Source organism: Periplaneta americana, chromosome 5, assembly GCF_040183065.1.
Source record: "Periplaneta americana isolate PAMFEO1 chromosome 5, P.americana_PAMFEO1_priV1, whole genome shotgun sequence".
NCBI lineage: Eukaryota > Metazoa > Arthropoda > Insecta > Blattodea > Blattidae > Periplaneta > Periplaneta americana.
In genome coordinates, this window is record NC_091121.1 from 56,585,608 (window position 1) to 56,603,665 (window position 18,058).

The window sequence follows — 18,058 nt, forward strand, 5'->3', positions numbered from 1 at the left end:
TAACAAGTACCCAGTAAACTAATACCTCTATAGTTATTGCAATTGCTTCTTCCACCTCTTTTGAAGACTGGTACAATGACAGCAGTTTTCCATTCTTCTGGAATGTATCCATGACTTCAGCATATATTTATTAAATTAAGGAGGCGATATAATACAGCTGGTGTCGCATGTTTTATCAGTTCAATATTAATATCATCAATACCAGGACGTTTTTTTATTTTTACTACTCTTTATTACTTCTATCATCTCATCCATTGTTATATAGTCTATATTTGCTTCCTCAGTATTTATGTAGACATCTTCTTGATCGGATTGAGTCCATAATTCTTTGTAAAATTCCAGCCATTTACTTTCTATAATTGGATTCAATTGTATTTTATATTTTTCCTCATAATTTATCATTTTTAGGACTTTATATGCGTACTTTTGGGCTCCATGAAAATCACATTCTAATTCATTTACATTTGTTTCCCAACTTTTTCTATGTATCCTTCTTACTTCTCTCTTAGCAATTGCACATCTCCTTTTATATTCAGTTCTATTCTCTATGGATTTGTCTTGTAAATATCGTAAATATGCGATTAACTTTTTATGTAATAACTTATTCAATTATTTATGTACTTACTAACTTACTCAATTATTTATATACCTATTTATATTTCTATTTACTTATATACCTATTTATTCATTCATTTATTCACTCATTTATTTAATTAATTATTTATTTATTTTATTTATTTATTATTTATTTATTTAATAATTTATTTACTTATTTATTTATTGAATAATTTATTTATTTAATAGTTTAATTATTTATTTATTTATTTAATAATTTTATGTATTTATTCAATAATTTGCTTGCTTGTTTATTTGTTTATTTATTTATTCATTTATATGTGTGTTACAACAGAGGAATGCAGCAATTGCAGTAGCTACATGCAGGCCTAACTTACGGCATATAACATGAAAATATCTCAAAAGAATGAACACTAAAAACTAAACAATTAATTAATGCAGTATTGCATTGATAGAAACTATAACATTTGAAGAAACACACAAAATGGTATCATCACAAAAAAATAGAAAAATTAAGACTAAAAAACCAATTATGCATATATTAGAATGACGGGAACTGCTCGTCATTTGTGAACAAGCAAGCAAAAAGAAAAGCTATAATTGTAATTACATTTCAATAATAAAATTCAACAATATTAGTAATTACTAATTAGAATCAGGCTTTTGGGTGTTCCACTGTGTCCTGGAACTTGACATTTCCATCGTTTCCCAGCTACTTACAGGTTCCATCATCAGGGTAAAAGCAAGCTATATTTCAATATTCATAATAAACACGAAATTGTTATTTCTTATTTAATGACTGTCAGTCATCAGCATGAAGACATGAGTTTCTGTATTCCGTCCAATATGTTAAAACACGATACATACCTTAAGCTAAAATTGCAATAGAAATGTAACATTTAGTCCTCCACATTGTCGAACACATCCCTCTCTTTCTTTCATTCTGAATAAGTTTCTCTCACTACATGCAAGGCCACGTTCACGATAAGCAGGTGCTGATATACCGCTGTTTATTATATTTTAGCTTACGGATTATGAAGGTTCAAGTATGTTTACAATACTATCTAGTCAATAAAATGCATATTCAGGAGGATTTTCAATTTAATTTTGTCCCAATATATTCGCGTTTCGAACCAATGTCCATTCTGGGAATAATAATAATAATAATAATAATAATAATAATAATAATAATAATAATAATAATAGTAATAATAATAATAATAATAATAATAATAATAATAATAATAATAATAATAATAATATATTTATCGAGTTTGTGCTTATATAAAAGATTTAGAGTTTTTTTAATGTTTATAACATTGGTGTTTAAGGCATTGATGAATTATGGTATGTAAATTTCCAATCCGGCCTTTGTGACTGAGGAAAACCATGAAAAGTCCCAATCAGATTGGCCGGCCACGGATTTTAAACTAGGGCTGAATAAGATACATGACAATAGTGTAACATGAAGTCTGTATGAAGATAACATCTTATGAGTAAGCTGCGACACCGAGTAAAATGTGCGATGGATGGATGGACGGACGGACGGACGGACGGACGGACAAACAGACAGACAGACAGACAGACAGACAGACAGACAGACAGACAGACAGACAGACAGATAGATAGATAGATAGATAGATAGATAGATAGATAGATAGATAGATAGATAGATAGATAGATAGATAGATAGATAGATAGATAGATAGATAGATAGATAGATAGATAGATAGATAGATAGATAGATAGATAGATAGATAAATTTAATGTCATTCAGCAAATATACAGCCCATAGACAATGTCAAAATACACATATATATAATAACTTGGCCTACAATAATATGGATAGATATTGAAATAAAATCAAAATGAATATACAATTACCAGACAATTACAAAGACAGATTAAAAATGTTAAAAGAAATGGTATAAGATCATGTTAAATGTACAAGTGTGGCATTTACACGAGGTTAAAACAATAGTACCTAAAAATGTAATATTGCTAAACTCATTGACACTGTAGAGTGGATTTGCCATCAATGCCTTTCTCACTAACCTTCTGAAAGTAAAATATGACTTATTTCTCACATTCATGAGTAAATAGTTATAAAATTATGATATAGAAATAAAACTATTGCTTGTAGTACTATATTGTATATATAGGGAATATAGCTATGCTTAAGATCATTGGACATTTCTGTTTGTAACATTTTGTGCCTGTTTCAGCAATTTTGTATGTTTCTTGCATTGTAAACAAATGAACGAGTTCCTAAACGAAAACTTATAGGGCGTATTGAGAGATCTTTCCACCATTATGTTTTCTGTGTTCACATAGATCATATTCACAATAATGATCGTCAATTATCTCACTTATTGTTGAAGGTAAACAAATAAACTAGTTCTTGAACCACAGCTGGTGCGAAGTATTCATCGAGATACCCCCTACTATGTTCGTCGTGTTCACTGAAATTCGATTCCTGATAATGATCGTCTACTCACTCATTCAATGTTGCAGATAAACAATTGAACGAGTCCTTGAATCAAAACTGGTGGAAAGTATTCAAAGAGTTATCCCCTACTGTATTCTCCATGTTCACTCGGATCATATTCATGATAATGATCGTCTACCCATTCATCCAATGTTGCTGATAAGCAAATGAACGAGTTCTTGAACCAGAACTGGTGGAAAGTTTTCAATGAGTTATCTCCTACTGTTTTCTCCATGTTCACTCGGATCATATTCATGATAATGATCGTCTACCCATTCATCCAATGTTTCAGATAAACAAATGAATGAATTCTTGAACCAGAACTGGTGGAAAGTGTTCAATGAGTTATCCCCTACTGTATTCTCCATGTTCACTCGGATCATATTCATGATAATGATCGTCTACCCATTCATCCAATGTTGCTGATAAGCAAATAAACGAGTTCTTGAACCAGAACTGGTGGAAAGTTTTCAAAGAGTTATCTCCTACTGTTTTCTCCATGTTCACTCGGATCATATTCATGATAATGATCGTCTACCCATTCATCCAATGTTTCAGATAAACAAATGAATGAATTCTTGAACCAGAACTGGTGGAAAGTGTTCAATGAGTTATCCCCTACTGTATTCTCCATGTTCACTCGGATCATATTCACGAAATGATTGTCTATTTATTCATCCAATGTTGCTGATAAGCAAATGAACGAGTTCTTGAACCAGAACTGGTGGAAAGTTTTCAAAGAGTTATCTCCTACTGTTTTCTCCATGTTCACTCGGATCATATTCATGATAATGATTGTCTACCCATTCATCCAATGTTTCAGATAAACAAATGAATGAATTCTTGAACCAGAACTGGTGGAAAGTGTTCAATGAGTTATCCCCTACTGTATTCTCCATGTTCACTCGGATCATATTCACGAAATGATTGTCTATTTATTCATCCAATGTTGCTGATAAGCAAATGAACGAGTTCTTGAACCAGAACTGGTGGAAAGTTTTCAAAGAGTTATCTCCTACTGTTTTCTCCATGTTCACTCGGATCATATTCATGATAATGATCGTCTACCCATTCATCCAATGTTTCAGATAAACAAATGAACGAGTTCTTGAACCAGAACTGGTGGAAAGTGTTCAATGAGTTATCCCCTACTGTATTCTCCATGTTCACTCGGATCATATTCACGATGGTTGTCTACTCATTAATCCAATGTTGCAGATAAACAAATGAATGAGTTCTTGAACCAGAACTGGTGGAAAGTGTTCAATGAGTTATCCCTACTGTATTCTCCATGTTCACTCGGATCATATTCATGATAATGATCGCATACTCATTAATCCAATGTTTCAGATAAACAAATGAATGAGTTATTGAACCAGAACTGGTGGAAAGTGTTCAATGAGTTATCCCCTACTGTATTCTCCATGTTCACTCGGATCATATTCATGATAATGATCGCCTATCCATTCATTCAATGTTTCAGATAAACAAATGAACGAGTTCTTGAACCAGAACTGGTGGAAAATGTTCAATGAGTTATCCCCTACTGTATTCTCCATGTTCACTCGGATCATATTCACGATGGTTGTCTACTCATTAATCCAATGTTGCAGATAAACAAATGAATGAGTTATTGAACCAGAACTGGTGGAAAGTGTTCAATGAGTTATCCCCTACTGTATTCTCCATGTTCACTCGGATCATATTCATGATAATGATCGCATACTCATTAATCCAATGTTTCAGATAAACAAATGAACGAGTCCTTGAACCAGAACTGGTGGAAAGTGTTCAATGAGTTATCCTCTACTGTATTCTCCATGTTCACGCGGATCATATTCACGATAATGATTATCTACTCATTAATCCAATGTTGCAGATAAACAAATGAACGAGTTCTTGAACCAGAACTGGTGGAAAGTGTTCAATGAGTTATCCCCTACTGTATTCTCCATGTTCACGCGGATCATATTCACGATAATGATCGCCTACTCATTAATCCAATGTTTCAGATAAACAAATGGACGAGTTCTAGAACCAAAACTGATGGGAAGTATTCAATGAGTTATCCCCAAGTTCACTCGGATCATATTCATGATAATGATCGTCTACTCATTCATTCAATGTTGCAGATAAACAAATGAACGAATTCTTGAACCAGAACTGGCGAGATGTATTCAACGAGCTATCCCCAACTGTGTTCTCCGTTTTCACTCATATCAGCTCCTCCGTCTTCAAGGAACTCGATCGAGCCGTTCCTGCCGACGAGATCTTCCCAGAGAAAGTTGATTCCTAAATACAGCTTTAAATTGAATGCAATTCTGATCTGAGCTGCTTCTTTTACAGAAAGAAGTAATACTATCTTATTTTTACTTTCAATTTAAACCTTTTCTATAGTTTATAAAAACTTTGCAAATAAAGCAAATAAAAATAACAATGTACGATTTACTGTTTGACACTTGATGTTGATTATTCTCGTATGAGAGCTAATGTTGAGGCAGGCAATGAGAACCATATCTGATTATTATCATATTATCATACGAAACTATAAATACAAAAATCTTAATTTATTCAAACATAGCTACACTTACTTGCAAAAACTTCAATATGTTCATCTATCTTAATGAGTTGAATTTGCTTTCTAATATTCATTATATCTTGAGAAGTGTGATGGTAACTCTGTTCAACATAGCAACTATCACTTCGAGGGCTTCGAGAACTTATCTTCAATTTCTTTTTCATTTAAAATAGCACACAAACATTAAAGGATTGCTTTTACACAATAAAACTATCAGTAATTTACAGTTCATTTTTGTTCAGATAAGTCTAGTAATATAGTACAAAATATTGTATAAGTTCAATCATAAGACATATCTCTTTGCTAATGTTTATTTGCTATGAAGGTATTAAATATATATTAACGTTTTCGTCTTATTTGGCATCATCAGATACTGTATAATAAAATAAGTGATCTGAAACTTGAATAAATTGATAAACAAACAGTATAATACTGGGTGTTCATTTCAAAGTGTGTCATGACGTCACTGTCGATGAGTCAGCGATTTGAAGCGAGTTTCAGCTTTTAAGTCAGAGAAGTTGCCTATTAATCAAGGCCTTCAATCTGAACTTGAGAACGTGTACGGTATAACTTGAACGTCGTAGCAACAGATGGCGGTCTGTACGGTCTGTGTGCTACCATAACCTCTTTTGAACTGTGTTTTGCGAGGCCAAGTCGTACGCAGGGTATTTGTTATTATCGTTTGCGTACGGCAACATTCCACAACACAAATCAAATGCTCCGTGTCCATGTTGACCGTCGAAATTAATGTCAACAAATACGTAAGTAATCGTCTTAACCCACTCCCCCATATCTCGACAGTAAGAAAAAAACTCACCTCAGTACGTGTTTCGAAACAGTTCACATTCCTGCCACTACAGGTGTTACCGTACGTATCGGTAAGTACTCTTCAGAATAAACGCCGTACTTTCTAGGCAACTTCTCTGGCACATACGTAATACACCACTGCGGAAGTGTAGGAAGATTGAATTCTCTAGGTTCATCGACTAGCCACATGACGGCATACAGCGAGCCATGACACACTTTGAACTGAACACTCAGTATACATGATAAATGAATCTTCATGAGTTTTATGTATGAAGCTATATATAAGGCTGTTATAATTGATTTTAATATAAATACAAGTTTTAAAGAATTGAAAATAATTGTATATACATATAACTCATGTTACAGATATACATACAAAATTAAATAGTGAGTAATTGAATTATGCTAGTATCGGCGGTGTTAAAAACATCAATTAAAATTTGATTATGATTTGCAAAGGCTAAAATGTTTTAAAATATTATATAATTAGTGTAATACTATGATACAAATCTTATGTTTTATGTTGACAATTAATCATTATCAAGAACATATGCTTGTGGTTTCTACTGTGACGTAGTATGTGTACGCTTAGATTTGGACATGAATATTCTATTTGATATTAATGCGTGCTAACATAGTTGTCATTGGTGGTTTGTTGTGCGTAGTCATAATTACCAGGAACTGTATATACGGAGATACTTTGTATGTGTACGCTTAGATTTGGACATGAATATTCTATTTGATATTAATGCGTGCTAACATAGTTGTCATTGGTGGTTTGTTGTGCGTAGTCATAAGTACCAGGAACTGTATATACGGAGATACTATGTATGTGTACGCTTAGATTTGGACATGAATATTCTATTTGATATTAATGCGTGCTAACATAGTTGTCATTGGTGGTTTGTTGTGCGTAGTCATAAGTACCAGGAACTGTATATACGGAGATACTATGTATGTGTACGCTTAGATTTGGACATGAATATTCTATTTGATATTAATGCGTGCTAACATAGTTGTCATTGGTGGTTTGTTGTGCGTAGTCATAAGTACCAGGAACTGTATATACGGAGATACTATGTATGTGTACGCTTAGATTTGGACATGAATATTCTATTTGATATTAATGCGTGCTAACATAGTTGTCATTGGTGGTTTGTTGTGCGTAGTCATAAGTACCAGGAACTGTATATACGGAGATACTATGTATGTGTACGCTTAGATTTGGACATGAATATTCTATTTGATATTAATGCGTGCTATCATAGTTGTCATTGGTGGTTTGTTGTGCGTAGTCATAAGTACCAGGAACTGTATATACGGAGATACTATGTATGTGTACGCTTAGATTTGGACATGAATATTCTATTTGATATTAATGCGTGCTAACATAGTTGTCATTGGTGGTTTGTTGTGCGTAGTCATAAGTACCAGGAACTGTATATACGGAGATACTATGTATGTGTACGCTTAGATTTGGACATGAATATTCTATTTGATATTAATGCGTGCTAACATAGTTGTCATTGGTGGTTTGTTGTGCGTAGTCATAAGTACCAGGAACTGTATATACGGAGATACTATGTATGTGTACGCTTAGATTTGGACATGAATATTCTATTTGATATTAATGCGTGCTATCATAGTTGTCATTGGTGGTTTGTTGTGCGTAGTCATAAGTACCAGGAACTGTATATACGGAGATACTATGTATGTGTACGCTTAGATTTGGACATGAATATTCTATTTGATATTAATGCGTGCTAACATAGTTGTCATTGGTGGTTTGTTGTGCGTAGTCATAAGTACCAGGAACTGTATATACGGAGATACTTTGTATGTGTACGCTTAGATTTGGACATGAATATTCTATTTGATATTAATGCGTGCTAACATAGTTGTCATTGGTGGTTTGTTGTGCGTAGTCATAATTACCAGGAACTGTATATACGGAGATACTTTGTATGTGTACGCTTAGATTTGGACATGAATATTCTATTTGATATTAATGCGTGCTAACATAGTTGTCATTGGTGGTTTGTTGTGCGTAGTCATAAGTACCAGGAACTGTATATACGGAGATACTAGGTATGTGTACGCTTAGATTTGGACATGAATATTCTATTTGATATTAATGCGTGCTAACATAGCTGTCATTGGTGGTTTGTTGTGCGTAGTCATAATTACCATGAACTGTATACACGGAGATACTTTGTATGTGTACGCTTAGATTTGGACATGAATATTCTATATGATATTAATGCGTGCTAACATAGCTGTCATTGGTGGTTTGTTGTGCGTAGTCATAATTACCAGGAACTGTATATACGGAGATACTTTGTATGTGTACGCTTAGATTTGGACATGAATATTCTATTTGATATTAATGCGTGCTAACATAGTTGTCATTGGTGGTTTGTTGTGCGTAGTCATAATTACCAGGAACTCTATATACGGAGATACTTTGTATGTGTACGCTTAGATTTGGACATGAATATTCTATTTGATATTAATGCGTGCTAACATAGTTGTCATTGGTGGTTTGTTGTGCGTAGTCATAAGTACCAGGAACTGTATATACGGAGATACTAGGTATGTGTACGCTTAGATTTGGACATGAATATTCTATTTGATATTAATGCGTGCTAACATAGTTGTCATTGGTGGTTTGTTGTGCGTAGTCATAAGTACCAGGAACTGTATATACGGAGATACTATGTATGTGTACGCTTAGATTTGGACATGAATATTCTATTTGATATTAATGCGTGCTAACATAGTTGTCATTGGTGGTTTGTTGTGCGTAGTCATAAGTACCAGGAACTGTATATACGGAGATACTATGTATGTGTACGCTTAGATTTGGACATGAATATTCTATTTGATATTAATGCGTGCTAACATAGTTGTCATTGGAAGTTTGTTGTGCGTAGTCATAATTACCAGGAACTGTATATACGGAGATACTTTGTATGTGTACGCTTAGATTTGGACATGAATATTCTATTTGATATTAATGCGTGCTAACATAGTTGTCATTGGTGGTTTTTTGTGCGTAGTCATAATTACCAGGAACTGTATATACGGAGATACTTTGTATATATGTGCCTCTATTTGTTTGAAGCTTCAAACCACCGAGCAACACACATCTACAAACAAATAGAGGCACATATATACAAAGTATCTCCGTATATACAGTTCCTGGTAATTATGACTACGCACAACATACCACCAATGACAACTATGTTAGCACGCATTAATATCAAATAGAATATTCATGTCCAAATCTAAGCGTACACATACAAATTATCTCCGTATATACAGTTCCTGGTAATTATGACTACGCACAACAAACCACCAATGACAACTATGTTAGCACGCATTAATATCAAATAGATTATTCATGTCCAAATCTAAGCGTACACATACAAAGTATCTCCGTATATACAGTTCCTGGTAATTATGACTACGCACAACAAACCACCAATGACAACTATGTTAGCACGCATTAATATCAAATAGAATATTCATGTCCAAATCTAAGCGTACACATACTACGTCACAGCAGATAATGATTAACTGTCAACATAAAACACAAGATTTGTAACATAGTATTACACTAATTATATAATATTTTAACACATTTTACCCTTTGCAAATCATAATCAAATTTTAATTGATGTTTTTAACACCGCCGATACTTGCATAATTCAATTGCTCACTATTTAATTTTGTATGTATACCTGTAATATGAGTTATATGTATATACAATTATTTTCAATTCTTTCAAACTTGTATTTACATTAAAATCAATTATAACAACCTTATGCAGGATGTAACAACTTTAATGTTTAGAATTTCTGGAACATGTTCCCTGATACGTTCTACGTTGATTAAACCTAACATACCTATATCCGAAATTGAGAGGTTACAGAGATAACAGAGCTGGAAAAAATAGAACTTCTTGCAGCTCCAAGCATTATACCGTTTATACAAGGACTATTTTATGGCATTACTAAGTAGAGATACATAAGAAACATTTGAAAAGCAGTGAATGAAGGAAATTTTTTATTAACAGAAATTAAATTAAAATTGTTTAGGTTGCTAAGGAAACGAAACAGACAACAGTTTAAAATAACAGTTGTGAGAAAAATAAACCGTATTGTGACTAGTCTTTTTATTGAGTTTTGACCATTAAAACATGCCTTTTGTGTACACACATCAGGAATACGCCGTCATAGTTCATGTGTATGGACTGTGTGATGGCAATGCAACAGCAGCTGTTTTGGCATATCAAGCACGGTTCCCAAATTGTAGGATTCCTAGTGTACAGGTATTTTCACGTGCATATTGGCATATTTCAAGAAGTACAGTGTTTGGAATCTTAAGGACATTTTTTTTTCAACTTTGCACTGCTTCTTTCATACTCACAAGTAGTTGATATTAAAATGTAATATGGTACTAATAAAAATAATGACATAGACATGTCACTTTCGGAAATTGGTGTTACTTCTTTCAGTATTCAGCGATAAAGTTAAACACAAAAATTTAACTTTGGAGTACAAATAATTCAAACCTATAGAACTTTGGATATAGGTATGTTAGGTTTAATCGACGTAGAACATGTCAGGGAACATGTTCCAGAAATTCTAAACATTAAATTGTTACACCCTGTATATAGCTTCATACATAAAACTCATGAAGATTCATTTATCATGTATATTATACTGTTTGTTTATCAATTTATTCAAGTTTCAGATCACATATTTTATTATATCTGATGATGCCAAATAAGGCGAAAACGTTAATATATATTTAATGCCTTCATAGCAAATAAACATTTGCAAAGATATATATCTTATGATTGAACTTATATATATTTTGTACTACTTCTCAGTAGATGGCGCTAACAAGTCAATTGAATAAAAATAAGTAAACTCTTTTCTGTGATAACTTGCTGAAAACTAAATAAGATTTATGTAGTGACATTCACTTTGGAGTTCACTGAATACCGATCAGTTTATTACTTTCTTATTCAGTAATTATTTACAATTTTTGTAGTTTGCTAAAGAGTTGACTTGAATGTTTGTTGTCAGATAGGTTGTGACGCTTTTCTACTTGGAAAGAAGGACAAAAACAGAAGTGATATCAGTCCCAGTAATTCAAAGAAGCTTCTGAGATTTTGAAAGAGGAAGTGTTAACTTCTTAAGAGACTACTTTCTACCTGATAGAAATGAAACAAGACGGGGAACATTAAGTTCACAGCAGAAAATATTTTTTTATATTATTTAAGTTATTATATATCAGCAAATGTAAACTTTTCTTCAATTTCAAAAGCAATGATTGATTTTACTGATCAGTAATAATATTCAGTGCCAAGTAATCACTTATAAAATTTTACTGATTTTTGCTGAACTGTCCCAATGACTTGATTTTAGAAAGTGAGGAAATTGTAGAAAATGATAAGGAATTATATATATATATATATATATATATATATATATATATAGGCGTTGTAACCGGTAGGGATGACAACCACGAGTGACAGCCATGTTTAAGATTGCTCTAAAATAAATCACGAGGAGAAATACAAACAGAAATTTCTATTGCTAAGGTTTGATGACGTGTGTAGCCTACGCCTGAAAACAGGTTTTGCTTAGTACGACGCCTTTCCAAAAGTGACATAGGGAAGCAACAGCCCTCTTAGCGTTGATCCAGCGCGTTAGCTTTCGGAAATAAAATTTCGCGCTTTACACATTCCATTACAGATGTAAATTATTAGCTTACCAAACAATAGAGCAAGTGAAAACCACCATGACATACATGCATAACAAGCACTGACCAGGAAGGAAAAGTTGAAAAATTCAATTAGGCTATAGAAATGACACAATTAGAAGAATCCTGAACAACAAAGTGCGGAAAGAAACAATGCTCAAGTTTTACAAATCGATGTCAGTCTGAAGCCTTCTCTATGGAAGTGACATGGATCCAGAAAAAAAAAGATAAATCCAGCCTATAAGCAAATGAAAAGAAATTCCTCAGATATATTGTAGGATATACTAAATTAAACCACGAGAGAAATGAAGACATTCGTTCAGATAAGGAATTTCCGACATAAACGAAAAAATAAGTGACTAAAAACCAGATGGAAATCATACTATTAGAATGAACAGCTCCAGACCTCCGTATCAGTTTTATAACTACCAAGCAAATGGCAAGAGAGACATCGGATGACCATCGAAAAGATGGAAGGGTTCAATATAGTTGCTACAGACAAAAATGTCTAATGCATGAAATATGGTGATAATAACGATGATAATGATATATATATATATATATATATATATATATATATATATATATATATGTTTGTTTTTAAATTTGGTTTTGTATTTCTTAGGAAATTTTATTTCTGCATATTGTTAGTCATGATTAAAGCCTTCTAAAGAGTATGTGTTTCTTAGCGTATATTGAGTAGTTTAAGAGTTATATTAAATGTTTTAGTTGCCGGGAGTGTGAAAATCACAAGTTATTTTGACGTGGCTGCCATTTTGGTACTTTTAAAGTTTTTCAAGTACGAGTACACTAATCAGATGTGAGTATGAGTGTTAAATAATGTTTGGCATAAACATAAAACTATCAGAATTCTAACAAATTCGCCTATATAAATCTTTTTCTTTTTCTTCTTCTACTTCGATTTACAAAACGTATTCCTGTTCCCAACTCGGAAGTCGTTATATCTTTAATGTGGGCTACCAACATTGTTTTTCATTCGGTTTATAAGATAGAATTCGTTTTGGTGATTTCCCTGCATTCATTCTTTGTAGATCTACATGTCCTTTCCTGATTTATTTACTCTCATTAATTTTTTGTAACTATGGAATGGAGAGTATGGCCCGGAATAAAGTAGGTCTATACCGAAATTCAAGAACATAAAATTTAATTGCAGTAATCCTGTTTATAAAGGTACATGTTGTAAAACCACATTCTAGTATATGCAGTCAAGAAGCTTGAGTTGTGAGGATGCGAGGAACAATAGACTGTGTCGATGCTATTTCGCATTGTCTGTAATGAGGCGATATCAGCGATCCTAGTGGTTAGCAACTATCTATGGATGCAGATTTACTACGAATTGAGCTTCGTGACTGTACATACTAGACTGTGGTAAAACTGTCATTGGGTTTCCTTACGAGAATGCAATTTTCTTTAAAATGCTATGCCTATACATGCATTGTCTGTAGCTGTTTTCCACCTCTTATTTTCCTTTACGTTGACACAAAACTGAGTCAGTTCGGTTGGATTTGCTCACCAAGAGTAATATTGCACTCTTTGATGATGGATCTTTATGAAACTACAAAGTTCGCATACTGTGTTCACACTAGCTCTACCACCTCGATAAACTATGTGTATATAGGCCTAAACGAAAATAATGCTCTACAAGGAAATTTTTCTCTGGAATACTGAGTATTATTTCAACTATGAAATAGTCAAAATGACGTGTCTTTCACAGCCTTCATCAACACCAATAATAATTGATGTAACAATTAATAATACCGCCAATAATTTTTTCCCATTAAGCTGCAAATGAAATGTACCAGAGCCACATTAAGTTACAAGCCGGAGCATTTGGTACATTTGGCAACGTTGAGCAGAGGCAAAGGCGGAGGTGAAATAGTAGGTTTGAAAGCTGTATTGACAATTTGATATTATACTGCATTGGTTTCGTTGTCAGTGTACATTTTCGACATTAATTTAAACAAAAGTAAGTGGATATGATCAAGATTCAAGATATTTATGTATGTAATTTATTAAGTAATCCGAAATGGTACTTTATTTGAGTTTCAGGAAGACTGTGCCACTTAAAATAACTTAAAAAATTAAAAGCATACGTGGTTTTTTATTGACGGTACATTGGTAAATAAATAAATACATAAAGAAATGTTACTTGTACTAAAAATATTATTCAGTAATGCAATGACGAGTACTTCCGCATTAACCTATTCCAATCAATTAATTAATATGTGGCTAGTAAATTGGCAATGTTTTGCCGCTTAATGGTGTTCACCTGTAACATGAAAGGTCTAGGATATCTTATACATTTTAATTTCATGCGATTATCTGCCGTGCTCTTACATATTTCACATAGCTAGGAAGCCAGTTTTGGTTTGAAGCTGGTCAGTCACCATAACAATAGGCTACTGTTCTCCTGAATTGTTATAAATTTTTCAAATACAATTTTAAATAAATGTAACTACAGAAAACAAGCTACTTCCGTCATTGACTTCTAGCAGAATGTGGTGCCCACAAGTGGCGTGGTAACACATTGAAGTACGGAGTGTCCAACATGCCCGACTGTCCAACAGACCCTAGTTTACCCTATAGCAGGCATTTCGAGTCTTCAACAAAACTGTAACATTTCTGGTGGGATCGTAAAATAGGCGTTTACAATGAACCACCACTTTGAAAATCAACTGAGTAACTTTACTGATATATTTAGCAGGTGAGATCCTACAACTTGACTGGAACAACATTTCTCTAGACCACAAACCACAAGTAAAACTATAAAAATGTAGTTTATGAAGCATTTAATATCTAGAAGAATTGTCAATCACTTTTCATCATTAACCGTAAAAATTTCCAAAGACTGCAGTCATTTTATTTTAATTTGTTGCCTTATTTTTGTCGGCATTACGCACTTAGTTTATAATAAATAAACAATTAACGTTTGGTACGACCGCGAATATAATTTCATTGACACATACTTATGTTATAACATTAATTTACATTGAAACTCAACATTAACACAAACACATGCTTTTGTATTGTAGGCCTCCGCTTGACAGTTATTTACAGTATTGTCGACCCAAGGCTTCGGCTTCCTATGTACAGTGGAACTAAAAAGTATTGGCACACTCAATATTTTCCCTGTAAGATATGTATAAAGGGCAAGTTTAAGAAAATAATATGTTTATTCCTTAATATAATGTAAAAATGAAAATATTTCACTGAAATTACAACAATAACACAAAATAATTCCTTACAAAAGAAAATCCATTTTCTGATTTTAAAAATGTATTGGCACATTATACTAATACGCATAATAGGCTTCTGTAATGTATTTTCATACTTGATTGAGATTCTGGCAGATATGTATATTTATTACCAGGCAGTACATCTCACTTGACGATATGTATCAGAGGAAGAACAATTGTTTGTGTACATCTGAACTCTGATTAGTGTAATAAGTAGCTAATCGACGATGTATGCATTAGAAGGGGAAAGGAACTGGCCACCCTACCCCATTATCTCCTGCCGTAGTTGTCTCCTGAGTGATGCCTTATTGGTGTTACTTATGAGGTTCAAACCTGTCTTCGGACAGTTGACGAAACAAACGATATATTTTCAGTATCCTGTACTCAAGCCATTAGCACGAATAACAGCTTCCAGATGTCTCGGCATTGAATTAACCAAATTTCAGATCATACATCCAAGAACCCTCTTGGATTCTTGGTCTTTTCTCTTCCAAGTTAATGCCACAAATACTCAATGAGATTCAAATCTGGGCTCTGTAGTGGAGTAAGAAGTCTTGTGGAGGCATTATATAGTAACCATGCCCTTGTTTTTATAGCGGTGTGTTTGGGTTCGTTATCTTGTTGGAAAGGGAAGACCTCATCCAGGTCGAACTTGTGCACACTGTTGAACAAAATATCTCTCAACACTGCAATGAATGTGTACTGATCCATATCTCCAGCAATGAAGGCCAGATTTTTAACTCCCGAGGATGCCATGCATCTCCAAACCATAACATGACCATCTTCATGTTTTACTATTGGAACTATGTGTTGTTGCTATAATTCTGTGTTAGGTTTTCGCCACACTTTCTTCCGTCCTTAAGAATCGAACAAGTTGAACTTCGACTCGTCTGAGAATGACAATGTCTCAGAATTCCAATGGTTTTCCACAATATTACTTGGCAAACTCAAGGCGTTTCTGCCTGTTTACCTCGGAAATACTTGGTTTTTGCTGGCACTATTCAAGACATTCCGTACAGTCTGGGCATTTACCGTCTTGTTAGATGTTGTTGCAATGTCAGCAGCTAAAGAGGCAGCGCTTTTTGTAGGTTTGTTTTGAGCTAAACGTATGATGGTTCTTTTCTCTCGACATGTGAATTTTCACGCGCAACTAGATCTCTGCTTGTTTCGTGTGGATCCTTGTTCTCTGTGTTTATGTACATATTACAGATCTTACAGTGGAGAAGCTTTATCTCGAACAGAGGATGAATGCTAATCTCTCTTCGATTCCATGTTGACAGTAACCACACCAGACTTACGACTGACTGGTAAACAACCCTTAGTGAAGGTACAATAACATTACCTTGTATTTAATATAGTTTAAATGACAGAAACGTACGATGATGCCACTGTGCCAATAATTTTTTGTCGATTCTAATACTATATTTTATTTCTAGAAAGGTTGTTTATCATATATACGTATATGTATAATGTAAAATAGTAGGCCTATATTATTTTGTTTTATTGAGGAATTACTTGTCAATAGGTTTATTACGTACAATATATTTAACTTTATTTCAATCGGTAATTATGTATATAATTATAGGATGGGGTAGCTCATTTAAATCCAATTTTAATCCACTTTATTTATTACAGAAGAAAATAATTAAAATATGTCTTCATAAACCTATTGATTTTCCATCTCAAAATTTGTTTATAGACTTTAATGTACTTAACGTAAGACAAATTTATTATATTGTATTAATAAAATTCATACATAAAAATCGAAATAATTTTGAATTGTATTCTCATAGTTATGAAACAAAAGGTATGAATTCTTTAAGATTGTTTGAACCAAAATGCAACACTGTTACAGTATTTAATCATAGTAGTAATTTAGGCCCAAGAATATATAACAAATGTATATTTAAATATCCTAATCTTGTCAATTCTAATAGTTCTAGTATTAAATTTAAAAAAGTTATGTATGGATTTTATAAAAATTGAAAAATTGTAAATTTAAATTTATATACTATAATTGCAAATTGTATTGTATAATTATTAATTATAATTGTATTGTATAATTATTAATTTCAATTCAGGAATCCGCCCCTGAGCACGAGTTCTACTCTTTCAGGAGCGAGCTAAAGTTTCTCTGTATATTTTATAATTTATGTTACAATTATTAGCAAAATAAATAAATAAATAAGTAAATAAATAAATAAATAAATAAATAAATAAATAAATAAATAAATAAATAAATAAATAAATAAATAAATAAATAAATAAATAAATAAATAAATAAATAAATAAATAAATAAATAAATAAATAAATGTCACTGAATAATTTCGTAATTAAAATCGTTTAACTACCTTATCCTTGCTCATATATAAACTGCATTTTCAATTGTCTTCAATTGAACCCAGTATTACAACAAAATGAAGTGTGCTAATAGTTTTTGGAGCCAGTGTAGATGGCTCTGAATGTATTCGTCTTCGGTATATTTTTATTTTAGGCCGTATTTTGCCTATGTACTTTGAATTATTTCTATATTTTTTTGTTTTATCTAGTTTAAAGCATCCTTTCAATATTCGTAG

The 18,058-nt window shown here is 32.8% G+C and overlaps 1 protein-coding gene across 3 annotated transcripts in view; it reads left to right on the forward strand.

Annotated features, from left to right (window-relative positions):
- LOC138699642 (protein takeout-like) overlaps window positions 1-5,495 on the forward strand; it is a 57,884-nt gene extending 52,389 nt beyond the window's left edge. The window contains exon 6 of one of the 3 annotated variants that reach the window (XM_069825675.1): window positions 5,197-5,495. In XM_069825675.1, the coding sequence (XP_069681776.1) occupies window positions 5,197-5,360 (164 nt within the window). In that variant the 3' untranslated portion in view covers window positions 5,361-5,495. Of the gene's footprint in view, window positions 1-3,356; window positions 3,506-4,152; window positions 4,302-5,196 lie in introns of those variants that run through there. The other 2 variants (XM_069825677.1, XM_069825676.1) reach the window with 2 other exon arrangements.
- Window positions 5,496-18,058: the final 12,563 nt, after the last annotated feature.